The following is a 16,726-nucleotide window of genomic DNA, read 5'->3' on the forward strand; positions in this document are numbered from 1 at the left end:
GAAGATTGTGGTTTAAAAGTGCATTTTTTCCGTCAACAAAATGACAATCGTTTCGCTAGATAAGACCATTATGCCTCGTTTGGGATATTTTAGAGTCCTTTGAAACTGCATTGAAACTGCAATTTTTAACTGCATTAAAACTGTTACGTGCTGGGGTCCATTAAAGCAACACTATGTAGTTTCCATGTAAAAATGACTTACAGCTCCCCCATGTGGTTGAAAAGTGCAACAGTGCCTGGTATCAGACACTCTCCTGCAGGCAGGGGGAGGGGCGGGGCTGTGTTTCCTATCCTCCACCGCCACTTTTAGAGTGTGCTTGTAGCAGCTAGGAGGCTGCTCAGGTTGCAGCAACAGTACAATTTGTCCAGTTAAAAGTTGTTCTATTGCTGCAATAATTTTAGAGACATTATTTAAAGGTAAAAAACGACATAGTGTTGCTTTAAAGTCCATTAAAATTATCCTGGAATGTTTTCCTCAAAAAACATAATTTCTTCTTGACTGAACAAAGAAAGACATCAACATTTTGGATGACATGGTAGTCAGTAAATTATCTGGATTTTTTTTAAGAAAGTTGACTAATCCTTTAAATTAATGTTATTTATATTTTGTACAAAGTTATATGTACATTAAACATTAACAAGTCTTTACAGAATAAAATTTTTAATTAAAAGGCGGGGTGCATGATCTCTGAAAGCCAATGTTGACATTTGAAATCACCTAAACAAACAGTCCCCTACCCCAATAGAATCTGGACCTTCTTTTGATAGACCCGCCCCACACATACGCAACCCAGCAATGATGTCGGTTAGTAGACACGCCCCTTACTGTTGATTCCCTACAAGTGTGGTTTGGTACTCGGCCTTTCCAAAGCGTTGCACCCCGCCTTTAACAGCCTCATGCAAAGCATTCTGGGAACCAGGAATCCTCATCAACCTTTTTCTGTTTTTCTTATAGACTTTGGTTCCCAGAATGCTTTGCATGAGGGTGTTACTTTAGTTTTATTCTGTAAAGATAAAGACTTATTAATGTTTTATGTTATTTAACATCGAACAAACTGTTGCCAGTAAATAACACACATTTAAATTTACAGTAAGTTACTGGCAAACAGCTGCCAGCAATACTGTAATTTCTACAGAAATGTTTAATACTTTTATTCAGTACTATAATATTTCGATGTAATACCATTACTTGTTCACTGTATCATTGTGCAGCATAAAAACATACCAGAATTTCAAACTATTTTTATACTAAATGTATTTTACCACAGGAATTAGCTTAATAAAAGGTTTTAATGAAAATCACTTTAATACTTTGTTCTTTAAGAACCATTTCACAGGCAGCATTGCACTTGAGACTCAAGAGCATGGCGTCTTTAAGCGATATAATAACAATACAGCAGTGTTTCCTGCCCTTTTGACGAATAAACCCGACATTCATTTTATAATCAGCAGTAAAGCAGTATGTAGTTCACAAAACTAAACCACTTCTGTGCATAAGTATATAAAACTTCAATAAATGAACTAAAATGATGCATTTACCAATGGGAACCTTTAAAAGCACTTCACAATAATGAACCACTAGGATCAAGTCCTCTCATTTGAAAAAAATACAGATATGCCACCGCACACTCGATGTGCCACTGAGCTACTTGAGAAGTTAAGGAGGTGAGGGGATTCTGGGTAAAGGATCTGTAGTAGGCCGCAAGTGGGTGACAGGGATCTAAATGTCCTTCAGAAATCCATCCACGGTTACTCACAGCTAACATTAATGTCTGTGCGCAGGGATTCCGCCGAGAGCCTCTTGTGTAGGTGGAGATGTGATTGACACTTGCAAGCTATTTGCTTGTCAGATTATCACTCTTGAGACTGAGGTGTTGACTTTATTCATGAAAAGAGCTGTATATGTGCACGGGCCTACGATTGTTTATGCGTTCATTGTGTGTAAGTGTGTAACTGCAGACATAAAGATAAAAGAATTTCATGATAAAGGTTTGATGTGATAACATGATAACTTATTTATTCCTCAACTGGGATAAGGGTTATTGTAGTTGCCTGTGACAGTTGAGTAACATTGGCAGGTGCAATGTGGATTTCTGACAGGATGATCTAATCACTGTGTTTGGATCTGGAAAAAGACAATCAGTTTTGTTCTGGAAATATTGTGGAATGGAGTTGTGAATTCACCTTTGTGTACATAATTACAGATTAAAAATAATCTCTGAACCTCCACAATCCAGTTGAGCCTGATGCTATTAGTGCTGGTATGGTGCTGTTTCATACATATAGTATGTTTAATAAAGTTAAAGGAATAATTCACCCAAAAATGAAAATCAGCCCATATTTTACTCACCCTCAAGTGTCAAAAATAAAGGTACAAAAGTTCTCAAATGGACGGTAACCTTTAAAAAGGTCCTGATTTGTACCATTTAGGTACAAATATGTGACCCGTACTGTCTACATGAGTCGAAATGCACACTGTCTAATTTTGAGTTACAGGCAAAAGAAAAGTATAAATGTTGATTTTGGTCGAAATTGAGGTTTTCATAAAAATAAGTACATTAAGCCCTTGTCTAGCGATCCAAATGCTTTAAATTGTCATTAAACTTCTAATGATCTTAATTTGTACATTTCCGGAGAGGTGTACCATCCTAAATGCTTAATCTAATACAAAAATGTGTGTCGTTCCACATGCACGTCTGACATTTTGGTTTCGGTTTCAAAAACATGAAGAAATGACAAAGCGTATAGGACTTACTTGATGTTAAAAGAGTTGTTAAAGGATTAGTCCATTTTCTTTAAAAAAATCCAGATAATTTCCTCACCACAATGTCATCCAAAATGTTGATGTTTTTCTTTGTTCAGTCAAGAAGAAATTATGTTTTTTGAGGAAAACATTCCAGGATTTTTCTCATTTTAATGGACTTTAATGGACCTCAATACTTAACAGTGTTAATGCAGTTTAAAATTGCAGTGTCAAAGGACTCTAAACGAACCCAAACGAGGCATAAGGGTCTTATCTAGCGAAACCAGCGCGACCTTACGCAATACGTCATCATGTCAAGAGATCACGGATGACGTATCCAAACTACGCCCCAGTGTTTACAAGTGTGGAGAAAGAGGACCGTTCCGACGTTGTTGTATGTGGAATGATACTAATTAATGTCTTTGTGTCAGTTTATTGTTTAAAATGGTCCGCAAATGTACGTTTCATTTATGTAACACGTGACCTTTTGACGTGATTATGCAATTACGTGAGGTCGCGCTGGCGCGTCACACAGCCGGAGGAAGAAGAGAAGTTGTGGGTTAAAAGTGCATATTTTTTATTTTTCTTGCCAAAAAGACAATCATTTCGCTAGATGCCTCATGCCTTGCTTGGGATAGTTTAGAGTCCTTTGAAACTCTGTTGAAACTGTTAAGTATTGGGGTCCATTAAAGTCCATTAAAATGAGAAAAATCCTGGAATGTTTTCCTCAAAAAAACATAATTTCTTCTCGACTGAACAAAGAAAGACATCAACATTTTGGATGACATGGTGGTGAGTAAATTATCTGGATTTCTTTTTTTAAATGGACTAATCCTTTAAGAGCAACAAGACTCAAAAACGATTTTCCTAGCGCTGACTAACATGCCCTAAGTGTGCACAGACGCACAATCTGTTTTGAAAAGAATTCACGCAGTTATAATGCGTTATGTCTTAAGTGAATGTTTCATTAACTGTTAGGAAAAAAAATCTGATGCGTAACATTATACAGTATTAGATCCTTGCATTACAGTAGTAGATCTTAAAGCTGCCTGTCTTAATGTCCATGTCATGTTTAACATTTATTTTTCCCATAGATATTGTTTTAGACTTTGTGTCTGCCAAATCTATTATTTTTTTACCAGTGATTTTAAGGTATGGATGCAATAAACCTTCAAAAATTGTTAACTTCAACATTTTTCTCAAAATTGACTTTCTGACTCTTTAGTTTCCTCTTCAAGCTAAATTACAATATGATACTGCAATACATCTTAGAGTACAGTATGTGTTCCACTGAAAGAAAGTGGACATTTCTGACAGGTTCCTGGGATAAAAGCTTTAAATAAAATATGCATTTTTAATTGCTGGTTACATTAAATATTTTATGTGACCTTTTTAATATCACATCATCATATTAAAGTATCTTTATTACAAACTTTTCAGATTAGTTTTTTGATGTTAGCAGCATCAGCAAAATACCTTATATAGTTGTACTTACAGTTCTATAGCCTTGTTCCACATAATGACATATCCAGACAAAACAAAGGATTCGATGTTCACTATGTGTGTATTTCCACGCTCCGTCCCCACGTACAGCCATTTACTTTGAAACGGAAGATGACAGAACGTGATGCTGAAAAAAGAAAATAATAGGAGAGTGAAATTACACAGGGTATGTCAGATTCATATTACAGTCTGTAATTAATCTCACTATAAAGAAACACAGAAAAATAATTACCTTTCTAAATAACATGCTTTACGAAGTAAAGTACAAGCATCAAGTTTCAGCAAACTACATGTCAGTAACCATTTTCCATTGTATATTTAAACAAACATACTGTACAGGTATATGCATTACAAGAAACTGTCCAGTCAGAGCCTTAATTTAGAGATTAGAGATTAGATTAGATTAGATATGTTAGTCACAAAATATTTAATTCATTTATTAGTGTTCATGGACAATATTTTCCACTTTTTTCGTGCCATTGAGCACAAATGTCTTTTTCGTGTCACTCAGAACTAATTTCTATGAATAGTTTTTCATGTCTGTGGCACGACTTTCTTTTTCGTGTCATTTTAAGTATTGTTTTTTATTTAATTTTTTACCATTGTCACTTAAGAGTTGGGGTTAGAACGACTTTCTGTTACATTTCAGACATCCTAACCAAACCCCAACTCTAACCCCACCTCAAGCGAAAATAGTTTTAAAATTGGAAGAAAAAAAACATGTATAACCAGTGTTGTTTTTGGCCGCCCTTTTAGTTTTAGTCTTAGTCTTGGTCTTGGTCTTTTGGACGAAAATGCCTTTTAGTTTTAGTCACATTTTAGTCACTTATAAACTTGATAGTTGTAGTCAAGTTTAGTCGATGAAAACACAAAAAGGTTTTAGTCAGGTTTTAGTCAATTTTAGTAAAAAAAGTAGTCTTTAACAAATTAATTTAGGTTAAAAAGTATTGGAAATGGGCTCAGGTTTGACAAGTAGATATATGTAAAACCTTAAGCTTACCATGAAATGTGTCACAAGCCGATGGTCAAGTTAAATTGAATGTATATGATGTTAACAGCGTGACTTGTTAGTTACCTTTAAAAAAAATCAGCATGATGAGCCTGCATGTGCCGCCTGAGGTTGGTGGTATTCTTCCTACCTAGTTTGTGGCCACATTTACCGTCGTCTCCCAATATGTATTCCGTTTTTCTTTCTGATGGATTATACTGAAAGTATGTCCATAAATCATTTTGTCGTTTCCGTTTATTGGCGTCACCGCCACAGTCCTTCGAACTCGCCACAGCCGCAGGTGTGTTGTTGTGTGAAATCTAGTGCGCGTGCACGGCATGGCGTCAGCCGGGTGGTGGCCGTACCCAAAACAAGGATAAGAAGCGCAGCATTGCTGATACTTTTTAGCTAAAAACAGACAGATTATATGCAAAATAGGCAGAAATGACATGCATTGTGAATGTCAGACTTATAATCATTTTCGTTACTTCTCGTCTCGTCAACGAAAACTCGAAAGCGTCTTGTCATGTTTTCGTCACCTTAGAGCCATTTTTAGCTAGTCATCATCACGTTATCGTCATAAAAAAAGGTGCATAAACGAAATAATTTCGTTATTGTCATCGTTGACGAAAACAACACTAGTAGAAACCAACACATAAAATTACATCCTAACCCAAACCACAAATCTAACCCAAAGCGACAATGATTTAAAAAATATGAAAAAACAATGAGAAAACAATACATAAAATTACACGAAGGGGAAAGTCGTGCCATAGACACGAAAAACTATTTAGAAATTCGTGCTGAGTAACACGAAAAAGACATTCGTTATCAATGGCACAAATAAGGCGGAAAATCTTGTCCATGAACACTGATAAATTAATCAAATATTCCGTGACTATGCCTTGAAATTCTGTTGGTTGTTACACACCCGTGAGACATCTTCGTTCATCTTCGGAAGTAATTAATGACAAATTTTTTATTCTTGGGTGAACTAACCCTTTAAACTGTATGCTAATATAATTAAGATATTATAACATATGCAAAGTTCTACTCAGAATTAGCATGCCTTTCCACAGCTTTCAAACTAGGGCTGTACTATTAATTGAACTAGTCAAACCATGGTCTTTATCTTCAATAAAATTAAAATATAGTCTGCATGCACTGTGTGCTTTAATACAAAGGTCGGCCATTATATTTTGTCTGTTGTGTAATATAAAAGCGCTCGGTTTCACACTTGGTTTGTTTTATCAGCTTCAGAGAACGTTCACGAAATATGAACTACACTATGCACACTTACTTCATCACTGGAGAGGATCAGAGTACAGTTAACTGTAATCTGTAAATGCAAAGTGCTCCACATTCATCTAATCACAAAAAATGTACTTCATGACACTCTTTGGTACCAATAAGTACCTCTGAAGTACTATTGTGAACTTTTTCTCCTTTGAAAGGGTATCGCCCCAGTGACAATAGGGACCATTTTTTTAAAACATTTTCTGCCAGTGTATATATATTTTAATACAAGCAAGATGAGATGTTAAAACAAATCATGTTCAAGTTCAAATCACACCTAATCACAATTTTCCTTTGGGCCAACATTTAATGGCCTCATTTTGTGAGTCAGTGCGATTCTTTGTAGATCAGAGAGTCACTGCGATTCTTTGTAGTTAGAAGAACATTTGTCACAATTGTGTCTACTGTTTTCTGGTTTGGTTTTGCTTTGGGGCTTATGTCAGTCAAACCCCAGCTCCTCTTGGGTCCATTTGAGTGTATTTTTAGGAAGCTGCAATTAATTAGAACACCATTACCTTAAGACAAACCAGAGCTAATGAGCCATGACTGAGACGTGACAAGACCCTAAAAATGTAATGAGATGCAAAAAAAAACCTGTAACTATGTGATATGAAATGATTTCCCATGCTGGTGTGTTTGTTTTCATGGTGTGCTGCTGTCTTCAGTCATAAAAAGGTTAACAGAAATTGCAAAATAGCATTTGGCTGATGCGCACAATGTTAATTACAAAATAATCACAAAATTAGGCAGACTGTTAGCGCTGTGATGTATCACTGCTAATGTCACAACAGAAACTCTCCAAGGAATGCTTCTAATAACAAGGCACATATTTAAACACATGTAAACAGTGTTAAGTATTGAAACTGATGTGTGTACTGATTATTACTGATACTATAGATTTACATACACTGTCAAAAATAAAGGTACAGTAATAAAAAAGTTCCTAATGGGTGATTCTCACGAAATTAGACCTGTGAGGTGTCATGAAACATTTTGATAAAAAAAGTGAATGCAAAGTAAGAGTATCAAAATAAGAAGCATACAGTTACAAACATCTCTTCATGTACTGTTTTGCACATGATTTCAAATGACATCATACAAACCAATTTTATTTCACATTTAAGGGGAAAATGTTCATTACCGCAATGTCTCCATGACTGGATTTTGGTTCTTTGACATGGAAATATTTATAATTTAAAAAATCTAAAAAATAAAAAGCTTCAGTGCATGTTATACTATAAACATTTACAGCAAAGACACATGTGGTATTTGGTGATCATTGGTAAATGGAAAGACAATAATAAGGAATATAAATGTGTCCAAGACCAAATTTCTTGTCCGCCGCAACAATTTTCAACCATTCTTTAAGCCCTCAAAGAACTAACATTTTCCAAAAAAAAAAAAAAATGTTGGAAGGGACATAATTGACGGTGTTACTCAAGATGGCTACCAGCTAAGCAGTTCTTATTTTTTCTCTCCAGATAAAAGTTGAAATTTTGTTTGTCATAGTACCTAAACATTTTAATTCTCATTACCGAAACATGAGTTTGTAAATGCATATATTCAATGTAATATCATGTTGCGGTAATGATAATTTTTGATAATGATAATCTAAAAAATTTAAATAATTCTATAGGATTTTTTTAAAATCCTCTAAAAATAATGGTTATAGTAAGTTTAGACCTTAATCTTATATGTGCAACAAAAAAATGGCTTCAATGGCTTTAAAAAAATCAGATTCTGGACACCTTTTAAGTCTGGATTTTGTGAGAATCACCCTTATATGTACCATTGTATCTTTGAACTGCCAATATGTACCTTTAAAGTATATGCACTTGGGTACAAAGGTGTACCTTTTTGTACCTTTATTTCTGAGAGTGTACAGTTTAAACGTTTATTGTTTAACGGTTAAAAATGTAACTTTTTAAATGTTAAATTACATTCCCTTTCCTTCTTAATTTTAATGTGCATACAAAAATGTTTTGATATAGTCTGCTTGTTGATTCTTTTTTTATCATTGTTTCAAATGTTAACATTGATAAAAGAAGCCAAGTAAGGGATAATGTACAGGCAGCCGGTAGTTATCGCGAAATAAGCCCTGACAGTGTGATCAGGACCTGAGTCTTTGAGAAGTTTTATTGCCCATTCTGTATTTTTTTGTGTGTTGACTTCGTAGCTGTCATGCTCTATTTTGTCAAGTTCAGTCTCAGTAAGCTCTCTGTGTCTTGTCGTTGTTTGTTCTTCGTAGTTCAATTTTCGTTTTTTCGTCATAATTGGGGAGCCATTTGAATCTTCCAAATCTATCCACTGTTTAAATGTTTTGTTTTTTCCATACATGTTAAAATTAATGTCGAAATTTTCCATTGTTAATTGTGGTTGTCCAGCGTTTGTCACAAGATGGCGCCAAACGGTAATCTTTGTTGGAGCGGAGGGATTTTAAACATACAAGTAGTACCGGCTATGCGTTATTACTTTGGAGCGGTTATTATTTGAAAAGAACGAACCTGAAAATGTCTCAACTGACCAATCAGAATCAAGCATTCCAGAGAGCCGTGTAATAAGCTAATATAAAAAATATGTAATAAATAAATATTAAAATTGAGGCTATTCATAAAATGTGCATTGGCGGGCAACTCGCACACTCTGTGCGGGCACTGATATACAGTATACAAACCCAACCAATGGGTTTAAATTAACCTATGCTGGGTTGTTTCTCATGGTTAGGTGAAAAATGGACATTTTCAGGTGAATTCAAACCAGTGGCGACCGGTGACTTCTTTTTTTGAGGGCGCACGATGCAAGTTCGTCACAACATGTATGTAGCCCGTCATGTGTGAGGTTCGTAATTTTCCAATTTGTGTTCGGTGCGCCAAGTGAACCTGCTGCAGACGCGTCTAAAGGGTTTATGATAAAAGAGACGCTCGCGTTTGCCAGATAATCCATTCAGCTGATCTCCGGGTCTGGCGGTACCACTTTTAGCATAGCTTAGCACAATCCATTGAATCTGATTAGACCATTAGCATCGTGCTAAAAGTGGTAGCGCCAGACCCGGAGATCAGCTGAATGTATTCCAAAACGGTAAGAATCAAATGTTTAACACTAGGGGAGCTGGAAAATGAGCCTATTTTCAAAAAAAGTGTAGTGTCCCTTTAAGGGAGTGTCTTTCGTGTATTTTGTGAATGTGAGCATCTCTTTTATCATAAACGGTTTTGACGTGTGTGCAACAGACACTTATTTTGACAAAACGCATGATGCACATGGTTCACATGATGCTACAAACACATATTTTAAAAACACGAGCAACACACATGACACTCCAAACACATATTTGTGCCCCTCCGCCATTAATTCAAACCATATTTCACCCAACCATGGATGCAAAAATATTGTAAGAAAGCCATTGGTAGCCCTTCATAGCTGTTTCAAAAATATTGCTTTGTTTGGCCTTGATTTTAACCATTAGGCTATAGATTTAGAAAAGTGAGTTGGTTTATAGGAAATCATGTGGAAATGTAATTGTTAATGTTGCGAGCCACATTTAAATCTGCATTGTCCACTTGAGCACCAAAGCTAAATCTGACACGCGCAACACAAAAAGCTGCTTGATAATATGAAGCAGACACTGAGTAATTAGGAAAATGATCAATAAAACTATCACATATCCAAGCTCTATTCGAGACTTGACGCTGAAATCCATCCAATCCCATCATCCATCATCCTTATAAACAGGTTAAGTAGAAAATAAAGACCAGCACATGGTAATTCACTTCTGTCCACATTCATTACATCTGTCTTTGTTTTCCTCCTCTTACATCCCAGGGGTCTTCAGAAAGGTAAGGTGATTGGTAATGAAGCTTGAGAGACGCCGGACAGAAATCTAAACTTGTCAGGGTTAGAATGTTAATAGAGCACCTGGCCATGCTAATACGCAGTTTAATGTTTTTGACTGCAACACTTGGAAAATGCCAGATTAGAAAATGACTATGCCAGTGATGAGGGCATTTAGCGGGTAACTGCACCAAAGAGCTTTTTTGTAAGTTGTGGAAGTAGCTCAAGGTTAAGCTGTAGTTAACTAATCGAAATGCATTCAGGTAATGTGTTTGTACACATTTATTTTTTGGAGACACGAATAGCACATAAATGACTCTTTAAATTTAATGTGCAATCTTATTGTGTCAGTAACAAACTCTGGCACAAGGGGATAATAGAGGGCGTGTCTATACTGGCATCTTGCTAATGTCTAACAAATTTGCTCAAAAATATATTTTTGGTTTGCCAGGAAGTAGTAAGAATTCTCCATACAGGAAGACAATTAATCCTGCCGTCCACTTGTGCTCCCTGTGGCAACAGTGAAAATGCACCGCATACTTGTGGTTGCATTACGAATTGTGTCTGACACATTTTAAAATGCAGCGTCTGAATGTCACAGGGCTAGGTGAGTGAAATCATCCTGTATTTCAGAGACAGACAAGCATGCTGAGCGTCTTGAACTCTTATAGCCCCCCTGAGTCTCTCCTCCTGACCCCGCTGAGCTGAGAATCTCTGTCATCTGACACAGCCTAGCACAAATATACGCATCCAACTGTGCCCATGTGCATACACATAGACGGGCACCTACTGATCTGAGACAACATTTCTCATTACACGCAAATTTGCATAATTTTAATAAAGCCAAATCTAAAACACTTCAGGGTCAACAAACGCAATCGGTAAAAAGGCTGTGTGAGTGTGCGAATCTGTGACAGTGTGAGAAAGCGTGACTTTGTTTGTTTCAGACAGTCTGATGAGGTGCTGAACAAAAATCATCGGTTATTACGGAGGGGAACAAAGCTCATTAGGCGAACCCAGCAAAGCACAGAGCTTGCAAAAGCCTGTATCATAAATCACGCAATCCGTTATTCCTAAACTTTCATGCTGTTGGATTTAGATGCGTATTGAAATCTTTTCACAGCGGTTTTGCTTTTACTTCTCTTTTTTAGAGTTCTCAGTTTGATGCTGATTTGTGTCCCATTGGGTTCTGAACATTATAAATGATCATAAAAACTTGGTGAAAGGCAACCACCAATGGTCAAATGCACTTCTAATTCAAAATAAAACACAAAACACTTTTGTTTTATTTAGGGGTGCACCGATCGGGCAAATGATGCTTGCTGCTTCTCAATGGATTACGGTAAAATGCCGCTACATTCAAAACCAGAGGGTGCTCTCATGCAGAAACTCAATATGGGCCGCAGAAGAAGAACCATTACACACAGCTATGACACCCAGCTCCAGGAAATGGCTTAAGCATATAAACTGCAGTTTGATTGATATTAACTGGAATGCAAAAAAAGAGATTTTTGAAAAACAGAGTTATCTCATTTTGGAACCAAGCTCTTCATATAATGATTATGTTTGACGAGTGTGGCTTTTTCAAATGCATGTTATAAACGACTCAAACTAACAGTGACTTCAGATCGATAAGGACTTACTGATCGGCATTTATCATTGCATCCCTAGTTTCAATTAGAAAAAACTTTTAAAGCATGCTCTCTTTATGATGTTTTATTAACGTAGTTCAGGAGGAACATGTCAAATAAACTACTCGGGTGTTTCCAGCTGTCTACAATCAGAAATTGACAAATACTTTAGTATCACCAGCTGTCTACAATCAATAATCAACATATCTACCCAATCAGCATGAAGGCAAGCCCATATATAATCACAGTCAAACTCACCTAAGGATTCTTCACCCCGTCTCCTCTCACTCACCAGATTACTCCCTAGACATAGGGGGGATACTCTGCGTTCGGGCTCATTTCCGATCTCAGAGCCTTCTCCCCGGACAGCACGGCAAACACGTTTCCAAATATAATCTATTCGACTTATTTGTAAGTGTGAACTCGTGAACTTCCAGATTAGCGGACACAGAATGTCTGGCAAAAGAATGTTAAAGGGCCCTGTCAAACACCCGGCGCAATGCAGAGCAAAACACGATGCAAGTGTTTTTTGCTAGTTTCAGTCCAACAAAGTTGTCATTTTCACATTCAGCACCATGTTGTTGGTTTTTTTGCATCTCTGGGAGTTCTGGTCTAAAAATGCATTTTTTGCACGTTGCTATTTTGAGGCAACTAAAATAGACTATGCCATTGACCAACTAAAACCTGGTCTAAAGTCAATGGCGCCATATTGTTTTTGTTATTTGTAGAGTGCGTTAGTAATATGCGCCTATAAACGTGACGACAACACGTGTTTGATTATCACACACATAGGCCAATATATTTAAAAAACTATGGAAGTCAATAGTGCTCCAAAACTGTTTGAATACACACACTGATGAAAAACATATTTCTTTAGCCCAGTGCTTCTCAATTATTTTCTGTCACGCCCCCCCTCGAGTTAAACATTTTGCGCCCCCCCCCCCAACTCTCCGCCGCGACTGTAAATAGTATAATTTGCCTATAAAATTGCACATCTGCAAAACATTGTATCCTTATTAACATTGAGAAAACACAAAAAGAAAACACAAAAAAAGAAATATCGATCAACTTACAACAAAGAATAACTTTATTAACATTGTTTTTTAGTCTGTAACAGAAAAGACTTAAAATGCATCAATTTGCCTGAAAAAAAAAAATCAATCCTTATTTAAAGTATAATATTTCTTGACCATTTCATACTGAAAAATTAAATATAACCAATAAATAACACAAGCGGTTTACAGCGTGATTGGGGTGTAATGTCTTTAAAAATCACTTCCTGAAAAAGTATTTTCCCTGGGGTCTCGCGCGCCCCCCCTGGTGTCACTTCTCAAATAGTGGTCCCGCCCCACTATTTGAGAAGCACTGCTTTAGCCCTATTCGAACGGGATTAGTGTAACGTGGGTAAATGGAGTAATGTAATTTTACCACAGGACGTCTGTAATATTGATGGTCAATTCGGACGGGATTAGCAATCTCAGTAAAACATTCAAAAATGGGAGGTGTAACTCGATTGCACAGCGCGTCACCTCTCTCGTTGTCACATGCACATTACCTTGCTTCCTGATATCACATGTGTAAACAACATGACACAAACGCGGAAAAACTGGAAACACTGCGTTTAAATTCAGTTTGGGGAGAACGTCAGTTTCAGACTGAGAAGTGAATTTGACTTTTTTTTAAGTCTGTGTCATGGTATTCAGGAACTGACTTGCCACTGACTTGTTTTTCCGCCTAAAACGCAAGTAAATGCTTCTTTAAGCACTTTTATATTTGGGAGAAACCCGCAAAATAACAGGAAATGATGGAATTTATGTGTATATTTACAGCTGGTCTATTCACATTTGATTAGTATTACCTGAGGTAAATTTTCCAGACCTTTTTAGAAAAGGTAAAAGTCGCCGTAATCTTTACTGACATTGTCCGTAATGATTACTAACATGGAGCATTCGGACGAGACTAAAATCACTGGGAAGCTCTGATAAAACACCACCTCCCTATGTAAAACTAATCCCGTCCGAAAAGTTCTTTTGTGTTCAAAAGAACAATACAATTTATACAGATTTGAAACAACTTGCGAGATCATAAGTTTCATTTTTGAGTGAACTATCCCTTTAAATATCATGAAGGTCCTTTCTCTCTTTCCTGGCTACATTATAACAAGGTTTTTGACACATTTTTATGTGGTAAAGAAATAAATAAAGATTGTTCATGACTTTCTCTTCAGCTCACTCAAGGTCTCTCTGTTTATTCAGGATATGTCAAGATTACTTTTAAAACTTCACTTACAGTTTTCTATACTTTTATACAATTTTTAAAGGCCAATGCCAACAACCTAACCAGCCCACACCTCATATTTCACAGCTGTGAAAGAGAGCGACGGCTATTAGAAGTGACCCTGGCTCATTCAATGGAGAAAATAGAGTAACAAAAGTCACATCAGTCACACATATAGCAGGGCATTTTGTATTGAGTAAGTTGTGCTGAGAAGTAAGGTCTTATTAAGAATTGTATAATATACTATATTATATAGTTGAGTTATAGCCAGTGGTTAGCAATAAAGAGCTCAGGAGATGGGAAGGATGATACATCACCTTTAACCTTTTTTTCATTTTAAAGCACACGCTTGGCCCAAAATTGTATAAACTCCTCTGCCAAATAATATGAGTCAACAATATCTAGGGTCTATTTTCCCCAAAAAACATACACAGGTCATTTGTGTGCATTTGCTGCTTATTATGTCTGCTTTTAGGGATGCATAGCCATATAGAAATGGTTTTAATGCTATAACACACACAGACAAAAAGCAACAAACTGCTTTTTTTGTGAAGTATGTGATGCACGATCATATAACGCTATTTTTTATTTTAATGTACAGTAATACTGTATCTCATTTTCTTGGGGAAAAATCAACATTAACAAAAAAGGTGAAATATTTTTTGGAAGAGTTTTGGAAGGTTTGAAAAACCTTGAGACTTGGCTTTGCTTTGCAACCTTGAGCTATCTATGTTTGCATTTTTTAAATATTCATTCAATTTGAAATGCTGTAGCCTTGGGCATTCAGCAATGTATCTACAAATTAAATATCAAATTGATTTTTCACTTTGAATGTTATTTGAAAATAAATGAATTCATATCTTGTTTTCTAAAATCCTCTTGACTCTCGACTGTATCCGTCTTTATTTGCCGTACGCACACATGCATGCAAGCTCTTATATTTAGCATAATACAGTGTACAGTAGTCAGGATTCATTAATAAAAAGGACTGGAAAACTTGTTGCTTGCACATGTAAGCTATTTCTATACTCACCGTTCTCTGTTGAATTTTAGAGAGTGAAGGATTGCTGGACGTCTCTGTCGCAGGTTCCAGAGATGCAGCGTGTCATCTGCACAGGCTGTGACCAGCGCCCCCTATAAAAACATCAAACAGTCATAATGTATCTACACTAAATCTGCAAAATGTGTCAAAAAACATGGATGTAAATTTACATTTCAAAGCGATTCAAGGTAACGTGTCAGCTTCCCTATGCAAATATTTCTATTGAAAATTCATAAAGCAAGTTTCATTTGCATAATAAATTTGCCAGCCTTAGACTAATGTAGCCAAGTGATGGAGAAAATTATAAGTTATACTGTATATCATCTATGGCACAAATGAAATAATGTAAATTTGCTTTAATAGAATTGACTCATATACAGTAGTTGCTGGGAAATGATCAACGTTAATGTATTCAGTCACATTGCTTTGGCTCATTCTGTGTAACTCTGCTGTTTACCCATGCATTTCATGCATATTTCATGATATTAAAGTCCTCCTTGGATAGACATTGAAAATATTTGAAGGGAAAGAATTGCCACATGTGTAATGCAGTTCTACAGAGAGCCACGTGTTACCAAGTTCAGGATGAGCTTGATATTCAAATAATCCAGACAGAACAAGCAGAAAGAGCACAAGATGATGAAAGTGTCATTGTGACTTTTTCCCCAACCTGCCTGTCAATCAGGACGACAAGAGTATTTCTGACCCATTTTATCTGGAAGCCCTATATAATTTTGCCCTATATAAAGTCCTGTATCTAATTACTTTCTACATATCAGACACAAAGGGGAATTAACAGCAGTAATCCTTGTACAAAGCCCGAAGGTGTTGTGAGTTTTGGTCACCTGATGTATTGGTGCTTTTACATTGCATAGTACCCCACGGGTTGGGTCATGTCAGCTCAATTAACTTTGGTTCGGTTAACTTTTCTATTTAGTTTAGTACCACTTCAGAGTGGGAGGGATTATAGGCGTGTCGTTATATTTGTGCTGCCTACTGCTGTGACATCATACAAAAAGTAGGGTCAAGGCTGGAATGCAGAGCATCGTTGGAGTGTAGTGTTTCCCATACATTCATTTATTTGTCAATCTGCCACAAAATCAAAATTGACCACCACAAATAGATGTTTGCACATTGCATTTATCACTACCTCTCTCTCACATGACAGTTCCCTTTCAGTCGGTCACTACGACGTCACGTCGTGACCGACGAATTGGGAGCTCGCTTAGAGAGACCAATCTGCTTCGAATACTACTAAAACGCCAATGAACTTGGCATTGGGATATTTGCATAATGCTGGCGCCGCCCCGCCAGGTGCGTATATAAGCCGCACGTGCAAATAGGGAAATCAGCTTTTTTCGCTTCGAAAGCCGGCTTTATCTGACTGAGAAGCTACTATCTGCTCTTCTGGGAACGGTT

The 16,726-nt window shown here is 36.6% G+C and overlaps 1 protein-coding gene across 13 annotated transcripts in view; it reads right to left on the bottom strand.

Annotated features, from left to right (window-relative positions):
* Nucleotides 1–16,726, bottom strand: part of stxbp5l (syntaxin binding protein 5L) — a 177,626-nt gene that overhangs the window by 80,380 nt on the left and 80,520 nt on the right. For all 13 annotated transcript variants that reach the window (XM_073855180.1, XM_073855179.1, XM_073855181.1 and 10 more), the window contains exons 4-5: nt 15,299–15,399; nt 4,238–4,372 (exon numbers count right to left, since the gene is read on the bottom strand). In XM_073855180.1, the coding sequence (XP_073711281.1) occupies nt 4,238–4,372; nt 15,299–15,399 (236 nt within the window). The remainder of the gene's footprint in view (nt 1–4,237; nt 4,373–15,298; nt 15,400–16,726) is intronic.

Source organism: Misgurnus anguillicaudatus, chromosome 17, assembly GCF_027580225.2.
Source record: "Misgurnus anguillicaudatus chromosome 17, ASM2758022v2, whole genome shotgun sequence".
In the NCBI taxonomy this organism is placed as follows: Eukaryota; Metazoa; Chordata; class Actinopteri; order Cypriniformes; family Cobitidae; genus Misgurnus; species Misgurnus anguillicaudatus.